At 42.7% G+C, this 27,827-nt stretch overlaps 1 protein-coding gene across 1 annotated transcript; it reads right to left on the bottom strand.

Moving 5' to 3' along the window:
- Window positions 1–408: 408 nt before the first annotated feature.
- On the bottom strand, window positions 409–26,461 carry eif2ak4 (eukaryotic translation initiation factor 2 alpha kinase 4). Its single transcript, XM_074661663.1, has 39 exons — window positions 26,098–26,461; window positions 25,876–25,991; window positions 24,073–24,175; window positions 23,823–23,996; window positions 23,283–23,363; window positions 23,017–23,153; window positions 22,279–22,379; window positions 22,026–22,183; window positions 21,376–21,914; window positions 20,298–20,413; window positions 19,366–19,520; window positions 18,806–19,242; window positions 18,650–18,722; window positions 18,483–18,572; window positions 18,275–18,397; window positions 17,945–18,049; window positions 17,582–17,645; window positions 17,413–17,492; window positions 17,186–17,287; window positions 17,044–17,094; window positions 16,711–16,947; window positions 15,751–15,826; window positions 15,275–15,396; window positions 14,967–15,016; window positions 13,913–14,081; window positions 13,179–13,295; window positions 12,964–13,029; window positions 12,695–12,865; window positions 12,478–12,612; window positions 12,031–12,138; window positions 11,540–11,668; window positions 9,057–9,143; window positions 8,252–8,364; window positions 8,101–8,156; window positions 7,530–7,633; window positions 5,995–6,063; window positions 5,127–5,171; window positions 4,191–4,306; window positions 409–832 (listed from the first exon to the last, which is right to left on the bottom strand). The coding sequence occupies exons 1-39, from the start codon at window positions 26,233–26,235 to the stop codon at window positions 775–777; spliced, it is 4,971 nt and encodes a 1,656-aa protein (XP_074517764.1). The 5' UTR covers window positions 26,236–26,461; the 3' UTR covers window positions 409–774.
- Between the last annotated feature and the right edge of the window lie 1,366 nt (window positions 26,462–27,827).

Below are 27,827 nucleotides of genomic sequence, written 5' to 3'. Positions count from 1 at the left end.
GTCCTCTGAGATTTGAGTCCGAAGAGCAAGTAGTCGTCCTCATCTATCCTATGGGCTAATAAAACACTGGAAATGACATGCAGGTCAGACCTGGAAACCTGCATAATCCTCAGTGCAGACTGTGCTGTTGTTTTGACTTGTCCGTCAAAGCTTGCTCATAAACTTCAAGGTGAGGAAGCTTCTCCGGAAGGATCAATAAAGTCAACATTAGGGTCAGTTTCCCAGGCCTCGAATACGTCAAATACTGCAACACAAAGCCTTCAGACTACTCAAAAGTAGTCATATTTGACTGGAGATATTTTCAACTCCTCAACTGAGCAACAACTGGATTCATAATCATCAGTTACAATAAGGATAATGTGTAATACTCACATGTACAATTAAATCAGACAAAACCACAGCTCCATGTGGGAAAAGGTGATTTATTCCTACCATCCATCCGGTTGCTGATTAGAAATGTAAAATCTTCATGACACATAATCTTCAGTATAAAGCCCTTCTATGGTTCTATTAAGGCAATAAAGTCAAGTGAACCTCTTGTCCACTGAGAAAGACAACAAAACATTGGAAACTTCTGGGAAAGTTGTGGATTTTTGGGGTAAAATAGCTGAATTACCATTCAACGTGGTAAACATGATGTCTCTGGGACTCTTGCTTTCCAAAAATAAAAGCTTTGAGTCTGTCAGTCTTCAAGCATGATCTGTAGGTCCGAGGGTGAAAATAGTCTCTGGGAGTCCACGGAGCCTCAAGCACAGCGGGCCAACCTCTTGGCTTTCAGAGAAGGATCTTGTAGTAGTCGTCCTTGTAGCTGTACAAGACCACCACCGCCACCCTGCAAGAGGACATCGCTCAGTTAGATTCAAAAGAATATTAAAAAAAACATTATGGAGAACTTCCAAATGGGACATCTCAAAATCAGGACTATGAAATTTAGCCGGGAGGGCTTCCAAGATCTTAGATTTCTCTAGATAAAGAGGTCAGTCTGGTTAAAATAACACAGGATTCAACCATGTCAAGAGTCCACGTCAAGAAAGACCCACAACTCAGTGCAGTGCATGTGTGAAAGGGGGTTTCAGTGTAGAAATGGACATCACCTATTCCAAAAAAAAGTCAAAATGACTCCACTTATTTCCATTATCACTTAAAGGGTACGTGCATTTCATGGATGTATCATAAGAACTAGATACTGGACCTGCACCTATTCATTCCAATGAGAAATGCTCGCCACCAGACCAGACTCCATTCACAAAAATAGTGATTTTACCTCACAGACCACAGGAGTGCTGGTCTACCGCTGCATTGACCGGTTAGACTGTTTGTGTTATTGTGTGACTTTCGGTGACCAAAGTGGTGTCCACAGCAGTACATTGCTGAGCTTGCATGCCGGTACGGTCTACTTCTCCAAACTGGGAGCGTGCAGACTTACTGTATGTAATACATTAACTATAAGGATGTATATATATTGTATATGCAGCGACATCATCATGCAGAAACCTGGAAGGCTTGGAATGGCTTGGGAACTGGATTTGAATACATAAGGAACAGGGAAGCTACAGAATGATATAAAAACCTCAAAAAAGTATAAAATAAACAAAATAATGGACCCGTCCTTTAAAATATTTATATATGTCAGCATGTTACCTCAAAGTGCAGCCTCACAGAGCTACTAGCATGGCTGTAGACTTGTTAAATGGTAACTTTCGTATTTTTCAACCCTATTTCCCCATGTTTTTGTGTCTAATTGACTAATGGGGACAACAATTTCTGAAATCGGTCCAGTACTGAGAGAAAGCGCTGTAACCGGTAGCTGCGAAACGAGCTGCGAGGGCAAGTGAACAGCGTCAATGTAACATTACGTCCACAAAAAGTGCTTGTTTTTGCCACTGACAGGCTCAGATTGTTATTTTAAGTATCTGACAGCATTATGGAAAGGACCCTGCAGAGAAATAAAATGGTTTTTTTTACCTTTCTATTGATCCGGTCTGTTTGTTATTGTGTCCAAGTCCCGCTCAAGGAGAAGTCTCGTTGTGAAATCTGAATATCCGCATACTCTGGCTCAAATAAAAACCATCGAATTTAAAGACCTCATCCACAGTGTGGTAATCATCTAAATATTCAGCCATGACATTGAAAATCTTTTAGATAACACTAAGCTACGCTTTCTGTACTCCAACACAACAAACTCTTTCTGGCACTCACGTTTCCACCATGGATGAATTCCACTATTCCATCGTTATCTTACAGCAACTCAACACCTCGCCAGATTACACAACAAGACGTCTCCTTGAGCGAGACTCTTTGTATAAAGTCAGACACTTATAATAACAATCAGAGCCTGTCATGGCAAAAACAAGCACTTTTAGTGGACGTAAATGACGGTGCCAGCTTGCCCCAATAGCACCATATTGCACCCAGTGAGAAGCTGCCATCTACAGCGCTCTACCTCAATACTGGACCAATTTCAGAACTTGTTGTCCTATTAGTCAGTTAGGTTGAAAAATACCAGCTGTAAGACTGGGAAGCCTTTGGGATCAGTGTAGTTTATGGTCTTGCTGCAGCCAGGTGACTGCGTGAGCCCTTTAGCCCATTCATCTGGCCTCAGTTGCCTGTGCCCCACATTCGATCAAAACAACTAAACAAACACATGCTGAATAAATCCATTGTTGCCTCTGTGGCGCTCATTTATCAGTAGAGACTTTTTTTTCCAGACAGGAAATTAAAACCAACTGCTCTGGAGAGGCGAACGGGAAGGCAGAAAGAGAAGCTTTGATTTTTTTTTTTTTTTGTTAGCATCTCATTCATGAAAGACAAAATCCTCTGAATCCCTCACAGGGTTGCTCTCTATGGGCATGCACAAGCGTCACAACACTAGAAGCTCAAACACTGAGGATTTAGCTCGGGCTTTGAAAAAAAAAAACGTTCTGCTGGGAAGCTTGTGAATATTAACCGCTCTGTCCACGACCACAGCAATGGGTGAAGTTAACCCCCCCCCTGTACTGCAACCTCAGCGTCAATCAACTTGGGTGTTAAGAGACAGACATCAGAGGACCAAACAAGGCAAATCCTTCTCCAGATTTCACCTCAGGAAATGGGATCAGCTGAGGATTTGATGTTCTGCAAGGCAGTAGTTATCCGTATTACAGCTGCCTTTGAAGGGCCGACTGTCACTGTTACACCTGGAGTGTGTGGTGCTCGGTCGGAGCTTTGGAGTGGCAGCTGCCCGTAAAAGGAAGTCTGCCTTTTTTTTTAAAGTGGTCTTTAACATATTCTACTGTTTGCCTCAGGTTTCTTTTTAATAAAAAATAACAAGTCAGTAGTGGATGGAAACACGTGGGGGGTGAGCAGTGAGGCCAGGTCGTGGGGTCTCTGGCTCATCTTCCACTCGGGCTCCTGCTGAGACGAGAACAACTGTTTGTTCGGAAAATGTCTAAACAGTCTCAAGTTCCTGCTGTTTCTTTTCTTCAAGGTGGAAAACATGTTGACACTAAAGACAAGGCTGTGCTTGTGAAAATGGAGTTTTGAGGTTGTTTTTTCATTCTCTTATTCAAATCTTTTCTGCATTTCTTAAAATAGTTTCTATGTAATGTTGGTCGGTCCACCACTTTGACCCTGTTTCAAATATCTCAACACCCACTGGATGGATTACCATGATTCCCTAGCTTACCACAAGCACCACCAGAAGCATAACATTTTTGGTCTTTAGTCATAACAACTATTGAATTGGTAGGATTGCTCAACTTTGCCAATGAATGATCCCCTGACTTTTCGTCTGGCGCAACCATGAGGTCAAAGTTTTCACTTATCTAGCAAATTATCTCAACATCTTCTTGATGGATTAGCACAAACTGTTGTAGACATTCATGGTCCCCAGATAATGAATCCTACTGACTTTAGTGTTCCTTGAATATTAAAGCTGCAGTTGGTAACTTTTAGCAAATATGATAAAAAGTTATTTTATAAAACTGTCATTATATCCTGACCGTAGTGCATGAGACAGATAATCTGAAAAAAAATCATGTTCATCTGTATTCTCCTGTTCTCTTAATGGCATCTGCATGATTTCAACATGTCGAAAGGAAAACAACCAATCAGAGACAAGGATTCTCTACAGCGGCGACAACTTGTTTTGCGTTTGACGATAACAACAAAAGGAACTCAACAGTACAGGACTCCAAAGGCACCAAACTCACTTTTTCATGATTTTTAAATGGTGGATCTCCTCGCAGATGGACTTCAGGTAACGCTGCTTGGGGAGACGAGACAGCAGGGTCTTCACGCTGCTGTTGAACTGCTCTTCGCTATCAAACTGGAAAGAAAGAAAGAGAAAGAGAAAGAGAAAGAAAAGGGGTTAATGCAACGAAATGGGAAAGAGTGACAAAAACACGAGGCCTCACAGTTTCTTCATGTTTGCTAACAGAAAAGGAGGAATGAATGGGGTTTTTCATCTGCAGCCTTGGAGTATATTTTTGCATGTCAAGTGCAGCGGGGCAGTGACGGCTACAAAGCTACAGCGGGTTTATAGATTTCCACGGCTCTTTGTGTGACTTGAGGTAATTTGCCGTATTTAAAACAGGCCTTTCCTGCACGCCTGGCTGGACCCACTGTGTATTGTCATGCGTTTTATATACTGAACATGTTTTCTTTGACACATGTGCTGCGAGGGGGCCGACTGTATAGGTGGCCCATTCATTTATGGAGTGGAGTCTTTTGCTTATATAACAGTGGTGTTAAGAGAGTTTTCCAGCTTTCTTCATGCTTCTTAGCACAATGTAAGTATTTTTTTTTTTCAACCTCTGCTTCGAGGAACCGGGCTTTTTATGAGTGCAGCCTTGGTCAGGAGTTAGGAATGTGAATATTAACACCTCTTAAGTTTGCGTTTTGTTAACTGTAGCATGCGTCTGTCCCATATGTGAGCCTTGTTAAAGGACTTAAACGGATCTCCGTGGCTGTAGAGAAAGGCAGGGGTGTTCCCTCACTCCGCTCCTCATCAGGACTGTAAGGAAGCAGACGGGATCCCCGTCTTCCTGTCTGGGATGTTGACCTCTATTGGCTGTTCTTTCCACTTCCCCACCTCCCTCCCATTTAACTCTGCAATAGTCTGGATGAAGCCAGTATAGTGAACCAACCTCCAGAGACAGGAAGTTGATCAGCGTTTCCTTCTGCAGGTCCACCTGCGGGATACAAAACAAGCATGGTTACACAAGAAAAAACACAATGGAGCCTTATCTCGTTACACAAACGTATTCATAAATCGAGCTAAAAATACGCAACCGTTGCCCGATAGCTTGTGTAATTCTTTCAACACAAGATTATCCAGTCCAACTGACATCAGTAAATTACTTATAATTCCACTTTCACAATGCCCTCCCAGGGCTGAAAGCACTCCATGTCCCTTTCACAGGAAGGCTCTAATGGGGTTTATCATTGGAAAATGAGAACTGCTGCGTTCCAGTCTGACTGATAGACTAGCAGGCTGCTGACATGCAACAACTCAGACTTATATGATTGTGCAACTGCTTACCGGAATCAAGGTAATTATGTTGCAATAACTTGTATTTACTGTTGCGTCGTTGATTCAATCCAGACCCCAGCGGGGATGACAAATGCATTTGGAATATGCGTCGACATGCTAAATAAGAGAAGCAGGGATGATTTACTTTGAGAATATCTGGCCATAAATCTCCAACGCGACCACAAATAAACTCAATAAGGCAGCCATTTACATCCCCCGAAATGACACGGTGACTGCCTTCTGTTTAGTGTTCATTGTTCTGTAGCGGCTGGATCGGACTCGCAGCGATCTTAACCTCCAGCAGGGGATTTTAGCACGAGGCAAAACAGCTATAAAAGGGCTGCTGCCGGTGATGTTTGCGGTTTTAGCTATCAAAAGCTCTTTACTCGCTCTGTGATTTCACACATGAACTCAAGAGATAAGGTGGGAGAGCAGAAAAGGGGAAGCTGGGATCGGGAGGGGTAAACAAACAAATGACTTACTGCCAGAACCTCGATGTCATTGCTCTTGTTCTGCAAATTGCTACCGAGATTCTGTAATCTGGTTTGGATCTGAAAGAGAGAGAAGAAAGAAATGGAAAAGGTTGGCAGAAAATAATAGTTGTTCCCATGATCAAAATGAACCGGCAGGAAAAAAAATCATCTTCAAATGCAGTCATTTTATAAGCAAACCATTGTCCTGGCCTACAGTTATAGGCGCCATATTCTCCAATAAAGACACTGACAGAGAGACTACTATGATTTCATAGTAAGGACTTGGCGGAGACCAAGCAAGAACTTGCTCCTAAACAAGGTCTTTTTTTTCTGGGTATGACAATGCTCGGTTTTCTTATTGATGGGTGAACATGGTTTGCTTTAGAACGGCAGGATGTCCCTATCATGATCCAATAATCTGAAAACATTCAGCTGTTTCTCTACAAAACACAGTTGGGCATTGCACTGAGCTTCAAATAAAGGTTTCAAATAAAGAGGAGTGCAGGTATGAGGAGGAGACAACCTCTCTTTATATAAAAAAAAAAACAATAACCTATTTGAAGTTACAATCTCGAGGATCTCCGTTTTGTTCTCTTTGGCAGCACTTATGGCCATAAGCAGTAATTGAAGGTGTGTTTTTGGAGTTCAATTCCCAGAGATCTAAACGGTGTCGCCTGAGTGACGTCAGTCAGTTGGCAGTTGGCACATGTGAACTTTTCTTTGTTTGTTCAACCATAGTAACTGTTTAGTCGCAATGCTAGCAGGGAAAACAGTACGCCGCTTCACACACGTGAGTTTAAGAGCAAGTCAGTACCGTCACATTTTTTTAATTTTGGCATTGACTTGGTACCGAAGCATCGGTTCTCGTGACATCCCTGCTACCTTCTCTGGTGGACCAACCACTGCTGGGTGATGGAATACGCATCACTAACTGTGCGCCGCTTGCAATCTTTCCCGGGAATGTCGTCACAGACACCCAGTTCGTACTACTGCAAATGCAAGGGCTTTCATCAGTGCGCCCCAGGCTCAATCACCATTGTGTTACCTCATTCGGCGATAGATAGCGACTAAACAGACATTTATTTAAATTAAAATCTCCAAAATTATTACTTTAAGTTTGAATTAAATTTCCAATCAACAGCTGCACCTTAAAGGGTTATTATTTCACCAGCAACAATCACTGAAACTGGGAGAAATCAACCTTTTTTAAGCCAACATTGCTGTGTTTACTTCTCTCGCGACGCTCAGTCAATTAAAGTACTCATTAAAGTAATCATTAAGTTTTTCCCCACTTGTGGAGCTGTAGAGAAATGTTTCGATGAGCAGGTGCAGAGACAAACTCCAGTGTTGATTGAGTGGCAAACACTGATGACTAATTTTAGATAACCCCATTAGAATATCTGGCAGAACCCGATCATTGATTTCAGTAATGAAATAAAAAAAAAAGCCAATCAGAACAAGTAGCAGGAGAAGCAGAAAACTAATGTGTGTGTGTTAGTGTGTGTGTGTGTGTGTGTGTGTGTGTGTGTGTGTGCTACACAAACCTGAGTCTCGTAGCGTCGTCTAGCACTGGAAGAAACTTTATCCGGGCTGATGACGTTCACATTCATGTTGGTGGTGCTGCTGCTGCCGTGCTGCTCTGAGGAGCCTGGACACAGAGAAAAGGACCGTTTCCGCATTTTATCCTAATATAAGGCTTTTTACATTTCCAACATCCAACAGTTAAACATCTGAGTGGAATGCATAAATATGAGATTAAGGTGTGATTTTCTGTTATTCAATTTAAGTAAAACAGTTGTTGGCTACCTGCGTGCCTGCCAGAAGTTGGTGTGAAATGTAACACTACCTCCTCTACTGCACTAATCATACGTCACTCTGGGTAACAAATCAGTTAAATGCCAGAAGTGGAAATGCAACACCAGGATCAGTCATACCTTGACTCCACACTGATCACAATATTTGTGGTTCATAACACTTTTATTGCAGCACTTTAGTGAAGTTAGAGCACAACTGTATACAGACAGAGGTGTGACTGCTCCATGCTGCTGTAAGACCACAAACAGACAGTTTAACTGTATACAGAGGCTGACTGTAAAGAGTAAGTGGTAATCAGACCTGTGGTGTTGGGCAGGGATCCTTTGGGGTTCTGAGACATGCTTTCAGAGATCTCTCTGCAGAGGCACAAGGACAACATTATATTAGAACAACTCCTTACTGTACATCACTCAGACATCTGAGCAGCACATTAAAGCCAAAATGTTTTTACCTGATGTTTCTCTCCTCCAAGAATTTGTTCCGACATTTCTGATTGATGTGGTCCACCAAGTCCGACTCATGAATCCGTTTCTCAGACTGTCTGTCCTTCTCAAAGGATTTGACCTGAACACAGAAAATGACTTTAACACGTACACAACCTTACCATAATTCTCTCTTATCAAAACAGCTTGGAAAGCATCACAATCTGCAATGCTACTCACAGAAAAGGTGTCTTCTTAAAGGGACTGTGTGTACGATTTGGCGGCATCTAGTGGTGTGGTTGCAGATTGCAACCAACAGAGTATCCCTCCACTCACTCCTCTATTTCCAAGACTGCTGTAACGTGAGCCGCCAAATTCAAAACTGTGGTAATGCCGTTCACCTCGGAAGTCAGACGGCGGCTGGCGGTACCACGGTTTTGCACTCTGTGGCTCACGTTATCGCAGTTTTGCAAGCGTGTCAGAGACGGTGGCCTCCAGGTCACGTAAAAATGTGAAAGGCTCTCGCTAGAGTCAGTGTTTGGTTTGTCCGTTCTAGGCTACTGTAGAAACATGGAGGAGCAACATGGCGGACTCCGTGAAGAGAACCCGCAACCTATGTAGATATGAAGGGCTCATTCTAAGCTAACGAAAACACAACGATTCTTAGTTTCAGGTGATTATACACTAATGAAAACATGAATATTATATTCCATTTCTGCTCATAAATCACCCGAAATGTTACACACTGGCCCTTTAAGTAAAAAAAAGACGTTGCCTTCTTAAAATGTAAATGAATACTGCACAATGCTTTGCTGCACTGTACGGCTGGTTTACCTTCACATAGTTTCCCTCCTTGTCAGAGACCAGGGCCATGCAGTTGATGCCAGCCAGCCTGCAGTGCTCCATCAACGTCTCCTGAGACTAAACACACAAAAAGACAAAAGGCTGAACACACACAATGTGAGTGATGATTTAAAGGGTGCAACTCAGCTGAACCAGGAGTGCATTTAAAAAGTAATTCTTGTTGTAATGGCTTGATTCTGACCTTTCCCCATGTTTCACTGTTGGGGCTTGAGGATGCCGGCCAGAGGGCCTGCGTGGGTTGAGTTTAAAGGGAGGCGTTCAGAGCTGAATTTCTGAAAACTGCAGACTGCTGAAAGCTTGCTGCCGTCATAAGAGTTTTACAGAGTGTTCTCTTCTATTAATTACTAAAAGAGTCATGAGTCAAGTTTGGCATTTAGGTTGGAAAATCTTTGTTTAAAAAGTGAAAGCTCATTCTGGGGGAACACTGGATTCACAAAAACTCTTCTATAGCGGCAGTCAGTCAGTTTAAGAGGAGTTTTGCTTGGAACGAGAGTGTGCGCTGTGCTGGGAGTCACGACCAAAGCCAATGTGTATTCAGGTGATGCATTCAACCATGACAGTGTGTATGCATGTATATGTTTGTGTCAGCCCAATTAATTCCCACCAGCTTCAGCCCTTCATCAGGCTGCTCCGCTACCGGATTAACGCTGGTGCAGAACAAACCCTTCTGTGTGTGTGTGTGTGTGTGTACGTGTGCATGTGTCGCTTCGCCTCGTCATCATGTAAGCACTAAAACTTCCTCTTTTCTTACAACTCTCTCATTGACAGAACAAATTAAGCCAAAGGTAAGCCATTGCAGCGGCGGGCAGCTCTGGGCCATGTGCCTGAGCTGACCGCATGTGGAAGGGGGTTTGCCATATTTGGCTAATAAAAGCTAAAAGAGTGGAACCGTCTCCTGAGGATGAATTAAAGCTGCAGATTCGGGGCCTGTTAAGAGGCCAGCATGTGAAAGGTGTTAACAAAAGTCTAGCGAAGGATGGAGGGGGGGGGATGGGTGAGGAGGTCTGAACAAGGTGTTCTCAACATGTCGCTACTGGTCAAGGCAACCGCCTGCATACGTAATCAACAAATACACACAAACACTGTCTGGACATAATGTTGCTCGTTTTCAGCCAAACCTTTCCTAATTGCTTCTAAGTGGAAATGAAGGAGGGCAATCACTTATGTCCTGCGCCAGTACAAAAGAGAATGAGGACCATTAAAAGCAAAACACTTGCAGAAGTGGAAAGTTAAAACAATAGGTTATAAAGGAGGACAAAAACACCCGAGGAGTGTTTAAATGTGGGCACAGCGGTATGCCAGGGAGGGCGTTCACACCAACACAAGGCTGAGATCAGTTTGTCACATAAACATGAAGAATGTGACAGAGGCATGGTATTAGGAGGTTTTTGGACCAGAAGATAAATAACTTCGCTTTGAAGGGGACTGATCTCAGCTCGGCTGTTCCCCTAACGAGAGCTTATCATAAAAGTTTATTGGAAGCTTGTCTAACAGATGACTGAGGCGATTATAGCAGAAATGACTCCACATTGTTGTATTGTCCCAATATGGCCTGTAAGCCGTCTTTTCAGCTCATTCTCTGGGATGTTTACTATTTCTGATGTTGTCACGATAAGTCTGCTGCTGACAGATGAGGGGCTTTTTTCCCCTCAGGAACGGAAGTCAGGTGTCGCCCTCTGTAGGAGGGCTGACGTTACTGCAGGACAAGAAGGAAATCACCCATTTTACACAACGGCTAATTCCCATTCAGAGATCTGCAAAGTCCGAAATGTGGCTCAGTTGTATAATTATTAGTTAAACTCAATGAAATCCTTCTGCTTGAACTTAATGTACAGTGCTGCTCCAGCTATATCCTCTCCTGCAGGTTCCTTCCTTTCGCAGGTCCGGAAACAACACTGAGGGAGTGACTTATTGAGAAGTGGACTCTGCTTCCTTTAGCTGAGAAGTATTCAGGCTTGGGCCTTAATGGCTCTGGCGTGACTAGTCTTTAAGGAGTTGCTGTGCATTTTTACTGCATTATTGCTTATTTAAATGTCGATTGTCTGCACTTTTTTGATATTTTCAATTTAATATTTTCTTGAAAATGCATTTAAAACATATGAGAAGCTTACAAGCATTTGTGGCATATTTGGTTCTCGTGATGAACTTTTCTCGAAGGAAAAGATGTTTTTGCTCTTCTCCTGACTGGCTTCGGTAAGAGTTTGATTGACAGGTGGTTCATCCAATCACCTGCCAAGCATTTTTTTTTTTAAGTGCCTGCCATTTCCCAAACAGTTTTCAATGACGGCTTCTCTGATGGTTCAGTGTAACAAACCATCTGGTGGGTAATGTTACTGCAAATGCTCTATGAGGAAGGAAATGCATTCAACACTTTTGGAAGACCTCAAGGATACACACAATGCATATTGGCATTGAGTTTACAAGAAAGCTCCACATGCGGGCAGGCCGCTCACCTGTGAGACATCATAGGCGATGTCTGCAGAGACGCCGTTGGACCACAGCTTCTGGACAACGTTGATGGCTCTGGACATTGAAGAATGACCCACTGGGACCACCAGCGCATCGCAGGAGCTCACTGATGGCTGATACAGAGAAAAAAAATAGAGAATGTCAAATACTGAAAGATGCAGTGAACTGTAGCAAAAAATAACTCTGTCTTCAGATCTACACAGTTTTCTGGGCACATCATTTCACAATCTGAATATTGCAAATATAGAAAATGATGCACCTCCAAAAATAACTCCATGGCGTCAAGAGTCACAGTGATCATAGTTATTAACATGTTTCTAAAAGTAGCTGTGTGGCGGCCGACTGCTGTAATAAGGCATCATTAAATATGGAGCTGTCTGCTGCTCCTTCATTACAATAATTAGGAATGTCAGATCCCAGTGTGTGTGTGTGTGTGTGTGTTGTGTGTGTGTGTGTGTGTGTGTGTGTCTCTCACTGGCTCCTCCATGTTGGCCATAGCAAGACAGACTTTGTCCAGGGCCACACTGGCCCCCACTGCAGAGGGCACCGGCACTGTGGAAGCTGGACCTCGAAACTCCAGGATCTATAGAACAAAGCACATAAAGGTACCACGTAGTCTGCATCATATGGAGTTAATGGAGTACAGACAGAAGAGCTATATTTGGAAATGGAAGAAATATGGTTCATGTCTGGAAAGAAATCGTTTTGACACATTTTTTAAATAATAGCTGCAGATTTATGTCATGACATCGACTGCATATAAAGATGGACGACACGTCTCCCCTTCCTCCCACTGTACAAAAGTGAAGGCAAAATATCCCGGATACGGGAGCTGCCGTCTTGAGATTTTGACGGCATTTGGAGCCAGAGTCTGCGCAGTAGTGATTGGGAGCTGGAGCCGTGGTATCGAGGTAAAACCTACCAAGTGGTCGTAGCGCCCTCCAGCAGCCACTATGTCCGGCACAGTACGCTTGCGTTTCCTGATGAATGCCACGAACTGGAAGATGACCCCAGAGTGATGCTGCACCTTGTACACCAAGCCTAAGTTAACCACCACCTATAGAGAGGATACATCTGCGTTAAAAAGGGGAGAAAACCTCTTTGAGACAGATCATTCTTTTACCCACAATCCAAATCACCGGCAGTTTAACTCCCAGTCTATGCAGCAGCGATGTGAGCTCCTCCAGGTCCTTGAGGCCCTGCTTGGCCAGCTGGGTGACGGCGGTCTTCTGTTTGGTGAGTGATGTCAGCATTGGCGCCAGCTCCTGCAGACTCCCCTTCTGCTCTATGTACTTGAACAGCGTCTGCAACTGGACGCAACAGAGGAGAGATGTTTTACGAGTGAGAACTGCAGCAGGACTGATTATTTTTACAGGAGGAGCTTCATGCGGCCCCGGTGGACACTTACGCTGCTGGTTGACAGTGAGAAGTTGTAGAACTTTGCCTCCACCTCACGTTTGGTCAGCTTTTCGCTCTTGGGGGGCAAATACAGAAAAAAAGGACCAGGAATGTTACTACTGCTATATTTGGGAGGAACACTATTTATATATGTTCATACCAGCGTATCGGCAACAGTCACGCATTGTGAATAACATCTGTGGTGCACGTGTGACCTGCACTGACCATGGCGTCGCACAGTATCGTGGAGGCCTGGCTCAGTTTGTCCTCGGGGACTCCGCTGTGGAGGAGGATGGCCTTCAGCAAGCTGGTGTGGTTCAGGTAAATGTTATAGTTCCTTTCCTGCGGTCACAAAACACACCTTTAACCCTCTCAGCTGCAATTACAGTCAAAACCAAGATCCCTACTGTACAACGAACGCCTCAGTGAATAATGACTGTTGTGTCCGGCTGCCCTCTCATTCCGTCTGACTCACGTATTCTTAAAAGCTTTCACACAAAGAGCAGGGTGGTGTAGAGGATCAGAAACAGGATCTATGAGGGATGAACCAGAGGCCAGACCCGGGGTCGACCGGGTTCATGAAACACGCAAGGAGAGCTGCTGCTGGAGACCGACGCGACACTGGGATGTGTGGACAGGAAATGGATTGGACTGGGAGGCATGGAAGGAAGTGGACATAGCTGCGCTTAACAGATTTACTATGCAAATAATAAATACGCCGTAAATCCGTCAGGCTTAGACATACTTTGGTATGTCAGGAATGTGAGTGGGAAGTTAAATGGGAAAAAACAACAGCGGAACAGGTTGCGTTGATAGCATCCGTAGGAAAATAAAGAACAATGATGCGTCCAGGCCAAAAAACAAACTGCTCTGAATGTGAATGAAGGCGAGGCAGCAGCACGGCACAAACTGTATGCTCACTGGACCATTTGAAAATACAGGTAGTTCATGTGTGTAACCTGGAGCACGGGGAATTCCTGGACTATTTCAGAGATGGTGTAAATGGTCTCGGCTTCAGGGAGCAGGCTGTTAGTGACGGGGGTGATGATGTCAAAGGCACACTCCAGAAGCTCCCTTGGGTGCGCGCGATCAAGCTTCCTGGGGCGGAATACGCGTTCGATGCTGTACCTTGAGAAAGACATAAACCTGTGTGTTTATTCTCAACATTAATGTCAGTTTTGCATGTTAACTGTTAGGGGTGGGAATCACCAGAGGAACCACGATACGATGTTATCACCATACTTCAAGTCACAATACGATCTTATTGCAATATGCTGAGTATTGCGATAAGATATACCGCAATTTATTACCTTTTTTCTATTGCAAATTATGCAGTTTGTTAACATCTGTTTTATCTAATAAGATACAGTTTTCACTCTGTTCATCTCAGAGATATCTTGAGGTCAGACGTCAAGGGAACCCTTTGAAAATAGCAGTTTTTGACAGTTTTTCCTTGCCCAAATTTAACTTCACTTCACCATAAACTAATCTTCATTCTAGCTTTAAGACTGAAACCCGCTACAACCTCTGAAAGGCAGAATAGCAGCCAGATTGTTGAGGGGTTAATATATATTTAGGTTGAATATAATAAATTATTGATACTTGACGCCTGTGTTTCGATACAATATCTCCACGCAAAATATTGCGATGCTATGCTGCAAAGATATTTCCCCCACCCCTATTAACTATTTTACTTTACTTATTATTATCCAACAAAAATACAATGATCCTTCATTGTATTTTTGTTAGATAATATTGTTAGATGCTATTGACTATATCACCCCTATCACAAAAACATACATATACATACATACACATCCTACAAAAGATAAAAGATCTTTTAAGTAAAAAGAAATTTATGTACAGCTGCAAACAGTTTTATACCATATGAAACAGTGATTGTGATTTATACGTTAACAATACGTTAGTAACACACACATATATATATATATAGCTTATAGCTATAAACAAAGGATTATTGGCACATAAATGTGTTAAATCATTCAGCTTTACCTCTTCAGATGCGTTATATTATTGCGGGCGACGAATCTTGAAAACGCCATCTAAAGTAAAAAAGAGAGGTGATTCATTAGGTGCAGTGAAGTCAGTGCATGCTGCGCTGTAATCAATCACAGTGTGGAAACAACCATTTAGTCCTCAGGGTTTCCTGAGGTAGCAGGATCTGAAGGCGGCTGCTGATTGCAGCCTCACACTATGTGTGTGTCCGCATGCGCTGATGCTAATAGTTGTATAATTAGTGTTTGTGTGCAAGCGCGGACATGTAGGCATGCGCGCGTGTCGTGTGTGTATGTTCAGCTCACGCGAAGGTCGTAGGGCAGTGTAACCAGCATTCCGCTGTGGTCCATGAAGCAGGCCAGCTCGCTGCCATCATACAACTTCCTGTTTCTGGGGAGGAGCAGCGGTGTCTGGAGACGCACCGCACCTGAGAACAAACATCACGTATTACTGCAACATCTGCATAAGATAACATAACCCTCACCCTGAAAGAGATGATGCATGAGAGCAGATACAAACGGAGCATAAACAAATAAGTACAGCTGGACATCATCAGCAGCAGCGTTCACAAAAACACAACACCAGCACCTGCAGAGAATCTGCGCTGCCCAACAGTGCACTTATTGTTTAGCTGCCTCTCACTGGAGCAGATGTTGGGGTCCCGAAAACAGGCTTACAGTGGGGTCAGGAGTCCAAGTGGTTCGCAGTGGAGAGTCAACAAAGACTCACACGCAAGACTCATAGTCTAAGACTCATAGACTAACAGCCGTAGTGTACTCACCGTGCTTCTTGAAGATCCTGGTGATTGTTTCGTACACATGCTGCTGCAATTTGGCACCGTACAAGCTGAAGCTGCCCTGGAGGGAGACCAAACAAACAGCCTCTGTTAGGGATCAGGAGACATCGATTAAGCACTGCCAGGCCTTCTGCTGGTCGCCTATACAGACCAGATGAGTGCAGTAGTGCTGAGGGGTCGATGCAGCCATTCATATGTTTGCAGTGACATCTCCAGGTAGAGAGGGGAACAACATGCAGAGTAGCAAACTGCCTTTTTACCATGGCTTTACATTTACATTCACCAAAATCCATATAAGTCTTCTATACCTAAATAAACAAAATCACACATCCCTATGTCTCTAAGGACAACTGCACGTTAAATAAATTCCCTACATTTTCAAATGTCAGACACCTGACCTACAATCTGGTTTTGTATAAAATATGTCTAATATGTTTCCTTAGTTTTTAATTCCTTATATACCACACATGCATTAATTAAATAAATGCGAACACTCGTACCAGTCCTATGTTGAGTCCAGCACAGAACTGGTACAATATGGCCACATGTAAGAAAAATAAAACTAGAGCTGCAATGATTAATCGATTAGTTGTCAATTATTAAATGAATCGCCAACTATTTTGATAATCGATTAATCAGTTTGAGTAATTTTTTAAATAAAAAAAGTCAAAATTCTCTGATTCCAGCTTATTAAATATAAATATTCTGGTTTTTTTTTACTCCTCTATGACAGTAAACTGAATATCTTTGAGTCGTGGACAAAACAAGACATTTGAGGACGTCATTTTGGGCTTTGGGAAACACCGATTGACATTTTTACCATTTTCTGACATTTTATAGACCAAAAAAATAATTGATTAATCAAGAAAATAATCAACAGATTAATCAACAATGAAAATAATCGTTAGTTGCGGCCCTAAACAAAACTAAAGCAGTAGCACATACCTTGTGTAGGTCTATGTCGTAGGTGTATTCCATGACCGGAGAGGTGTTCTGGGCGAACAGCTGGCCCACCATGGTGCGGTAGGCCTTGCCGTTGATGTTGGCCATGGTGTGCTGCAGCACCTCATGCAGCTCCGACTCCTCCATCTGTGGTGGAGGCAGCAGTTCGCTCTTCAGGAGCTCCTGGGCGGTGGGCCGCAGGGCCGGGTCGTGGTTCAACAGCCACTCTATCACTTTCCTCTGACAGATGCAAAGACGAGACACAGATTATATTGTTACATTAGGAACCCATAGGAGGAAGATTCATATCTACATGTTGTACTTCAGCGTCCTCACCTGTGTCCCTTGCTCATACTCAGCAAAGTCCTCAGGGAAGATCATTGGCTCCTGCAGTATGAAGAGAGGAGGTCAGTTTCAAAGCCCTACGCTTCCTAAATTACCTTCATGTACATGCTTCCAGTTCTGAACATGGACGTACCACACGTAGCTGGCTCAGGACGGTGATGCGCTCGGCCCCCGTGGTCATGGGCCGGTAGGACATCTCAAACAGGATGATGCCCAGGCTAAACAGGTCAACTTTCTGAGCACAGAAAGAACCAGACACTCAAAAACTCAGTAGTGGAACAAGGACAAACAAAAGTCGCATGGAGGCCATCGCACAAGCTTAAATGATATCTATATTTCAATAAAAATCAGAAATCGTACTTGGTTGTAGGTGGCTTTGGTGTTTCCTTGAACCTCCGGACTGACGTAGAGCGCAGTACCAACCATGCCTGTCATATTACCTGTAGAATAGCAACACAACGCGTCAGGGAAGAAGAACATGCATATCAGATAAAACAGAGTAACACCATGTGAATGTTTTCAAACACACCTGTTGGGTCTAGTTTGGGCATCACTGCAGAGCCGCTCTCCTCTACTTCAAATTTACCTGCAGCCTGAGAGAGATAAACAGTATCTCTAGAAATTGATAACATCTTCATCACTGAAGTTATACATTTTATAGAGATGCACAGAAAGCTACTATTTGGTTAACTATCAAGCCGAGACACTACAGGCAAAAACATCATTTGTTTCTATATCATCCATAGCCTGATTTATAGAAGATTTGTCTCCCCTTAAGCTAAGCATTGAGACACAGCTAAACAGTTTCCATGATTCACATTAAGTCCTCCACAGTGCAGCCTGTCAGCAGGGTGAAGCTGTTAACTGAATATCACATCAGGGTAATGCATACCACATTAGCAGGGTGGTCTGTAGCCAGGCCAAAGTCCCCAATCTTCACGTGGTCCTGCGAGTCGAGGAAGATGTTGACAGGCTTCAAGTCCCTGTGAATCATGCCCTAAAAGAGAGGAGGATGGATGAAGGGATCTGCTCGGTCATGGGTAACTGAAAACATGGCTTCCCTCTTGTTAACATCTATGCTATTGCTATGTTATAACCACACAAAAAGCAACAGATATTGAAGTATGAAAAACACATGGCTTTGCGGTTACGGGACATTTCTGTGGCAAATGGGCTTATTAGCTTTAAAGGAGGGTGGAAACTAAAACACTCAGATAAACACCTGCTCGTGGATGTAAGCAATGCCGTCCAGTATTTCCCTGAAGAGTCTCCATAACCGGTTCTGGTCCTGGTGCAGGTCGTGATCTATTGTGTCCCTTAAAGTGCTCTTTTCACAGTATTCCATCTGTCAGGAAACAGAAAACGTGCATTAGATGTGAGGCAGAGACCTCTAGTGGTGAAGAGCGGTGCATGACGGCAGTGAAGCTTACTTGTATGTACAAGTGATGTGCTATAAGGAGGGATCGATCTGAGTCTGTGCTCTCCGATGTGTCGATCGGCGGCCTTTCGCTCGGCTCGACCTGCGAGAGGAAACATCTGTTAGTTGCACTGACAGACACTAACAAGTGAATGATTAATGAAGTGTAAATATTCAAACCTGTGACATCTCGTCTGTGCTTTCATCGCCATTGTCAAAGACGATGTCACTACTTGAGTCACTGTCTGATGGCCTAAAACAAAAGAAAAAAAATACAATGATGTAGCAAGAGTTTGTGCAGGAGGAAGTCTTACTGCCACTAAAAACAACACTTACAAAAAAGAGGCACCAAACACATCTTCTTCATCGTCATCATCATCCTCCTCATCGCTCGACTGGCGCCTGCTACATTTGGCGCTGGAGGATCTCTCGATGGAGGTGGACCACTCCACCGAGCTGGACAGGGCCAGAGGCGGCGCGGCGTCCTCCACGTTGTCGGCGAGGCCCAGCTCGTTGATGCGCTGCGGAGACTCTTTGCGCCGAGGAGGCTTTTCGGGAGTGCTCCAGGGCTCAGAGCTGTCGGTGTTGCTCAGCATCCCTCCAGAGGGCGTCTCATGCCGCTCGATCCACGCGTTGTAGTAGCGGACGATATTCTCATGGTTGAGGCGCGAGAGCAGCGTCACCTCGCCTTTGATCCGTCTGAACTGTTTACTGGCCGGGTTGACGAGGATGCGCTTCACAGCATAGTAGCAACCGTCTAGCTTGTTCTGAACCTGGAGATGGAGTAGAGGGAAAGAGGAAGAGACAAAGTGGACACAAAGAATTAGCAGTCAGCTTTCTTGCCAGTGTAACGTCATCTCTCAATAAAGCTGGTGTGTACAAAAAAAAGAGCCTACCTTAATCACAGCACCAAAGGCTCCCTTTCCAAGAAGCTGGAGTTCCTCAAACTCATTGAAGTAGCGAGAGAACTGCCTCTGCACCCCGAGGCTGAACGGAGCATTGAGGATGTGACTCCGGGGGAAGACTGATGATGCAAAATCCACGCCAGGATCTGAGATGATGAAAAACTAGAATTACTACCTCACGGTTGTATTCCTCCGCCAACCAGTCAAGTTGCAGTTTACTTCCATATCTGTCCAAAATGTCATCACTTCATCATTTGATCCTGTTAGACATTTATGTGACATTTTCATAATCAGCATATGAATTCTTATTATCTTTGTTATGGCCAAAAACTTGTTTTGTTAGGTCACAGTGACCTCGTCCTTTGACCACCAAAATCTAATCAGTTCATTCTTGAATCCAAGTGGACGTCTGTGCCAAATTTGAAGAAATTACCTCCAAGCGTTCCTGAACTATCACTTTCACGAGAATGGTCCAGACGGAGATACGGACGTACAAACAACCTGAAACATGATGCATTCGGCCACGGCTGTCGCCGGCGCGGAGGCAACAAAACGTGACCAACTATTGGACTGTCTTGTTGGAGTTGAACAGTATGACATCACAAATTTGGGGGTGGGATCAGCTCCCTCTTCTTTACACTTTAGACACTTTTTTGGGACAAAATAAGCTATTTGAAGACGTCGCTTTGCTTAATCGTAATGTACAATTTTCACCAAGTTCTGACATTTTATAGACTAAACGATTGTATGGTTCAGTTTTTCCGTAGAAATCTCAAATTTAATTGTTTGTTTAATTGTTTGTTGACTCAATTTTAGGACACTTTGGTTGCACTTTGTAGTTTTGTTGTGATTCATTTTTTAAGGTGTTTCTAACATTTTGTCCACCTCATTTCCACATATATGTATGTGGACGTGCGTATCACCTTCTGGGCTGGACTCCTGGTGCTGCGGCAGGTCTTTAGGCGATGGAGGCTTGAGGAAGGAGTGGTCTAAAAGCTGCTGGGTCGTCCAGCGTTCAGCATCATTCAGGCACACACACCTACAGTATGACAAAGACACAGATATAATAGAGGGTTCAACTGTAGAACAGGAACACTCTAGTCTACTGTACAAATCCACGTTGTGCTGCTGGTCTGCATATTAAAAACAAAGAAAATGAAACCTGTGTATAAAACAACTTCATGTGAAACCCATTTTCAAACAGCCAGCAAAGCAAGTAGACAGACAGCCTAGAAAACATCACGACCTAAAGGAACAAACCAGGTTTCAGCCTATTTACAACAAATTACATATGCTTCACATTACTGCCAACCATTTTCCATGACACGGTCCTCAGCTTTAGAGTTTTGAATGTGTTTTTTCCTCCCTTCCAGGTAGGCACTGGTTTCCCTTCATGTTTGTACGTACGGCATGACAATCAACTCATAGAGACATGACTTGGCATTATATCTTTCAGTGTAGAGCTGCAACGATTAGTCAGGTAATCAATTGGAATTTGTCGATTGAAAGAAAATCAACTGGCAACTATTTCCGTAATTGAGTACTCATTTGATTTGCTGCTTTTCTTGGTCTTACATTTTAGTAAATTAAATATTTGGGGGTTTTGGACTAACGGTCAAGTAAAACTATCTAGGATCTAGAATAATATGACGGACATTTTTCACTGTTTCCTGATGTTTTATAGATCAAATAACTAATAAATTAATTGTGAAAACGACTGGCAGATTAATCGATAAGGAAAATAATCGCTCTACTTCAATGAACATTCTGCTTTTGTCATTATAATAATAATGTTCAGACTTTTTAAAATCAATCTGCCTATAAATTTGCATTACCACGTGATAATAACATGACTCTGACAACAAAAACAGCTGCAGTGAGAGTGCAGCTATGTTAAATGGTCAGCACCAAAGGTTGATGATGATCAACTATTTCTAGTAAATGAGCTGAAACGCTGGTATACTCCTTTAAAAAGCTGGTGATGTATCCATCCATACATACTTGTGGAGGAAATCCTGGAAGTCTGGAGGCAGGCTGGCTGGCACCATCACTGGATACTCCTGCGTCTCCTTCCCCTGACTCAGAGCCAGCAGCATCAGCCCCAAGTTCCAGATGTCCCCCTTTTTGCCCGTTTTCGTCGGCATCGCCGTATCCTCTGAGAAACGCACGTGGGCTTGCTCAAAAATGTCTTCTTTGCAGATATCTGAAAATCTCTTGGATAAACTGTAATCTGTCAGTCGAATGTTGCCCTCGTAGTCCACCAGCACGCTGGAGGCCCCCAGCTGTTTGTGAACCACGGAGTTGGAGTGAAGGTAGTCGAGGGCAGCCAGCAGCTGGGCCGTGTATTGGCACAGTTTATCCAAAGGGACTGGGGTGTTTGTGATGAGGCTCTGGGTCAAGTTGATGCCGGCCACGTGCTCCACCAGCAGGTTAACCACGAGGCAGTCCTCCTTCTCAGTGGAGCTCAGCGCCATGTACTGCACCAAGTTTGGGTGATCCAGCCGCAGGAGGGAGTTGAACTCGTTTTCTGCCCCGTGGATCTACACAGGAATTCAAAAGTATGGTATGGTATTTCAGAAGTGTTTAGCAGTTAAATAATACATTTGACCACCAAATTCATAAAGATAATAACTGCTTCCTCCTCTACTTGCCTGCTTTTTGCAGTTCTCAATCCGTCCTTTCTCCTGGCTGGTGAAGAACTTGCCCATCTTCTTGTTCCAGAGGAGCGACCACTCGTAGATCACAGCAAAGTCTCCAGAGTTCGCCTCAAATCCATAATAGACGTTACGGCGAAGCCTCTCGCTTGCACCTGTCAGAATCATGAACACAGACACAAACTCGTTACTCAAATGGATTAAATGACTCTTGCAGTGGACTAGTTGCATCGTCTCAGACGGCTCTCACCTAAGCTTTTCCCTCTGTGGACAACAAGTTCTCCAAAAGTGCTGCTGTAGAAGTGACGGAGCTCTTGTGAGCGAGGGTTGTCTTCATTAACCGTGTCACGTCTGGGAAAACAGCAGCGGTGGAAAGTTACAAAATACATTTACTCAAGTACTGTACTTCACTTTTTAGGTCCTTGTACTTTACTTGAGTATTTCCATTTTCTGCTACTTTATACTTTATACTCCATAACAATTCAGAGGCAAATATTGCACATTTACTCCACTACATTTATTTAAAAAGTTAATTGTTACTTTGCAGATTCAGAATAATTGTAAAAAATGTAATCAACAAATAAATTATGATGTAATGTTATAGATTAAGATTAAACTTTATTGATCCCCCCGCAAAAATAAAATTCCCAAGCTGACCAGCAGATAAAGTATATAAAGTAGCCGGGATTAACTCCACCTTTACCAGTTGAAACAATAAAGTATTGTATATAATAATGCATCAATAATTATAATAATCCAGTGATATTATTCACATTATTCTGCATAATGAGTACTTTTACTTTTGGTACTTTAAGTATATATAAGTAAACATTTGAATGTAGGTCTTTTGCGTGTAACCGAGTATTTCCACACTGTGGTATTGCTACTTTTACTTAAGTACAAGATCTGAGTACGTTTTCCAGCTCTGGAAAACAGATACAACTTTAAGCATTATCACATGAAGAGCATCGGTTGGTCTGCTGTGTACCTGTGGCGTGTATTCGAGGTAGTCCGACGGCGGTTACTGGCTGCTTTCTTTGCCTCTATCAGCTCAGGGCTGGGTGGGCTCTTCCCTAACAGGGAGGTGTTGGCAGCAGGTGGCTGCTCCATGCTATCAAGTCGCTCCTGTGATATAAACACCACACAAAAAGGAAAATTACAACGCCATTTTTGCTCCATTTTTCTGCAGGTAATATAACGTAAAGTGTGCACGCTTTTCGGTGGAGATCAGTAGAAATATTGCAGCACAGACACCTGTTTGGCAATCTCCTTTCTCCTCTTTTCTTCTCGCTTCTCCTCCTCTCTTCTTTGGATTACAGCCATGATCTCTTTTTCCTATAAGAACGAAAAATACCGCAGTCAACATCCCGTTCAACTGGAACTTCTGTCAGTTGTTGGGGTTCAGTTATTTAAGGAAATAGCAACAAGGCGCATCGTTTGTCACATGATCCTTAGTACTTAAAATCCCAAATTCAGAGGTCTTTCAGCAAAAGCAATCCAATAGAGAGGTATCTAATTCTGCATTTGTATGTGTAGTTAGATCAGTTACATAACAAGTGTAGGATTTCTATTATTTAATAATTAGCTGATGGGTTTTCTGCATTTTATTCACAGCATTAGTGGTAAGGATTTAGTTTCAATTACATAGAAAAGATAAGATTATTGCTCCCACAAGAGGAAATTCAAGATCCTTTGTGAATGGGCCGAACAAATCAATTAGAAATAACATCAGTGCAAAACCACAGATAAAACGAATCCAGCATGAATTGCTTTTTGTCCCTTTTCTTAACCAACCGTGTCCTCCTCCTGCTTGCGCCGCTGGTCTATCTTCTGCTGCTCCTCCCGGGCTAGTTTCTCTTCCTGCCTTCGGTGGTTCTTCAGCATCTCCTCGTGGAAGGAGCTCGACGGGGGCTTGTTGTGCTCGCTCAGGAAGCTCTGGATGTAGTCCGCCAGCTCGTAAATCATCACCTGGGTGGACAGGTAAGTTGGTTAAAAGCAGTCTGTGTATGTACTTGTATCTGTGGGTATGTGTTTGCATCCTCACCTCCCCGCATCGCGCTGCCGCCAGTTTGGTGAGTTCATTCTGAAGAGTCTGGATGTTTTCGTTGGAAAGACCTTTGGCGTTGTTCAGCTCCAGCTCCGGGGGCCTGTTGGTGCAACAACAAGACATAAATTACCAAAGAGTGAATGATCCCTGGTAAACACTGAGATTACATTCACAACTCCACACTGGATCTTTGTTTAGATTGTGCCTGGATCAAGCACTAACTGGAATGTTAAAAGCCACAGTTTGGCCTGTAGCAGCATCTTTCTCATTTCTTTCCAATCATGTGGGCTCATGTGGTCAGCTAGTCAGTTAGTGGAAAAATCTCAGTATTCATTTAGTTGTGTTGTTTAGCTTTTGGGTCATTTCCTTCAAGCTACAGGGCGTCCGATTAGAACTGGCACAGTCACTGTTTCTCAGTTGAGGCTTTGAATCGCACACTTGGTCGTTCCACTTGAACCGTTTCTTTATTGTTGCCATATATTGAAGGTGTGTAAGGATAGGTGGGTGTGGTTCTGAAACAAATATGTATATGGAAATAGGGAAATATACAGCATATATTGAACCACAGCAAATAATTACACATTATGAAGGAAATGATTTCCCTTTGTTACTAAATCAACTTAGCAGTTAAGTGAGGAAAACATAGCAAAGAATAGTTCGACCACAACTATCATTACCCAAATTATCCAAATTATCTATAATGGCTCCTATGCACAGCATGAATAGGAATTGTGGTGGGTAATAACCTTAATAACAGTTCATTAACAAAGTAATGATATTTAAATCCAAATTAAGGTCACATGCACACCAAGCCTTAATGAGTAACACCTGCACAGCTGCTTTCATCACCATACAACAATGCATTATGGTAGTTCAGTTCAATCATGGCAATTAACAGCAATTAACTGCATCCTTATGTTAAATATAATAGTCTAAAATTCGGATTTATATCTGATCAAAGAAAAAGTAAACAAGAGTATGAATCATTCAGTGTCAGCTTTTGGTATGTGACATGTGTTGGTTATAGGTGCTGCAGACACATTTTGGTTGGTACCAAAAAACTTTTTAGGTTCAATATATGCTAAGACTATTGTCATACAGACGTCAACAACATAAAGTAAATAGATTTTATTTAGGATCAAATATACCCTTGTCTAGACTAGAAAACTGTAGACATGTTCATTAGATTGTAAATTGTTGTATATTGTATGTATGCATGTATGTTTGTGTGTGTATATATTACAACATATATTTATTATGTTTACCCCTATCAGGAGCTATAACCCCATAATTTATTATATCTTCAACTGTGCAACACTAACTTAACAGAACAATAATTTAGTGCAATAATCTGATTAACTCCGGCATTAACACTGCATTTATTTATACAGTACATTTAAACTGATATTCTTATTTTACACTATTCTTGCATTTTTTATAAATGCATGCATTTATATTATTTGCATAGATCCTATTTTTCAGCATTATTATTATTCGCACTGTTGTTATATATATATATATATATTTCTTATTTATATTTTGGCAAAAAAATGACTTGCTCCCGCACACACTTTTCTCTGCTTTATTAGTCAACGTTTCAGTCAACAAGGACCTTCATCAGGACATTAAAGTTTTAATGTAAAAGTACATATATTGACAAAGTACATATTGGAGGGGATCTACTCCCAGCACCACAAACAATTTTGAGAATGTGCATGTTTTCCTCTCCTTATTTATATTTTGGGCCATAGTGAATACATGGCAGAGGGCAGAGGTCAGAGGTCAGGGGTCAGTACTCACCTGTCTGGGTATGTGGGTGGACATTTGACCTGCAAGTCCACAGTCACATAGCACTCCTGTCCATTGTTGAGCCCATTGGGCCGCAGGTAGAGGTGCACCTCTGGAGGCCTTTTAACCTGAAAACACAGATAATGGACACCTCAAATCACTACAGGTAAGTTAACAGTAATAATGTATCCATGCATTCTTATAATATATATATATATAATATCTATAGCCTACCTTCCACGGATCCTTGTCCCGCAGGTCCTGGAAATCATCTCCAAAGATAGACGCCAGAGCCTCCAGCTCGTTCTCCTGCTGCACCGTGTGGTCGTCTGTCCTCTCTGCTGGAGGCTGCTGCTGCTGCTGACGGCTCATTCTGCAGCTGAAGGCTACATGGCAGTCCTCCGGTCCTCCTGTCCTCCAGTCCTCCGGTACCGTCACACTCACAGCCGTCGGACAAGAGGAGGAAGCTCGCTGCTGCACTCCCCGCTCCTCTGTTACTTTGTGAGCTCTTAACTTCCGCAGAGAGTCGCCTCGCTGTCATTAAACTACTCAGCAGTCTCTAACTTTGCACTCAGGCGACCACAACATTGCTGCAAACTGGCGCGTAGCTGTCGCAAGCTGCGTCGCAGGTGAAACGTCATCACGTTGCTTTGTCATAAACTCGCCGCTAGAGGGCGTTATTTTTTATTGAACAAATTCAAATTTACAAACATGGCTCATAGATCATTGCATTAGAGTAAAAAGACAAGGTGCATACAGAACAAGAACAGATAAAATATGTAAAATTATACATGAAAATAATAATACATTCAATTAAGGGCTATAAGGGCTGTACCTGTAATTCATATTCTTCTATTATACTAAGTAGTTTCAAAGCATTTTTGTTTTTCATGACTTTAAGGGCTTTTATGTAAGAAAGAAACTCAAAATGAAACACATTAAACCTATAGGTTTCACTTTCATATACTTGGATTTGTGCAAATAAAATTTTCCAAGAATGAGAATGTTATTCACCAGAAAGTCTTCTTCTTTATTGTCCATGACAAGACCATAAACAATGTCATGTATATCCAGCCATAAAGCTCCAGAATACAAACAGTGAAAAAATAAATGATCAGTAGTTTCAGTATCATCACAAAATACACAGTTATTGGTTTTAATTCCAAATCGTTGACGCAACAAATCACTAGAGAGAGGGAGGTAATTATCCTGTACTGATGCTGGGGACGGAATGTACAGTGTATTTTTTCACAAGTACTTCTTGTAGTAACGGTGGTGTACCAGTACTGATAGGTACAAGGGGAGGAATGTGAAGTTAGAGAATAAAGGGGTAATAATTTATACTGTAGGTGTAGGAGGTTCCTGTCCTGTTATTACTTGTACAGTATGACATTTTGGACATGTCATAGCAGGGTAAACACAGGTGCAATTGATCAAATTAATTATGGTCCCGTTCTATTTAGTGTGTCACAGCCATTCCAGTGAGTCACCATGCACAATACCAGAGCCCTGGCCCACCTAAATGGAACATAACCATAATTAAAGTGATTAATTACACCTGTTTTTACCCTGCAATGACATGTTAAAATTGCTGCTGTGAAAAGGGCTTTCCATGGAGCACTTGAGGGATGCTATAAATGATTTAATGCTACAGAACTCATTTACCCTATCTTCTCCCAAACTTCTAGCTCTCTTGCTAAGTAATGGTCATACTGTAATAACAAAATAGCCTATGTATCCAGTAGGCCAAGATAAAAAAAAATAGGGGAGTAGGGTGCTGAGAGTGGTCCTGTGGTCTGCTGTGGTGCTGGGCCTTTCTGGGATGTTTGGTTGATTGACGTCCATTCTCAGCTCCCCGAGGAGTTCAGACCTATGAAACAGAAAAACAGGTAATGAATAATGTTGGACACAACTATACATCCTCTGCATTGTTGCATTTGGCCTCCAATGATGGAATGACATTA

The sequence above is a fragment of the Sebastes fasciatus genome, chromosome 15, assembly GCF_043250625.1.
Source record: "Sebastes fasciatus isolate fSebFas1 chromosome 15, fSebFas1.pri, whole genome shotgun sequence".
Taxonomy (NCBI): Eukaryota; Metazoa; Chordata; class Actinopteri; order Perciformes; family Sebastidae; genus Sebastes; species Sebastes fasciatus.
This window is presented reverse-complemented; position numbering and strand designations above follow the sequence as displayed.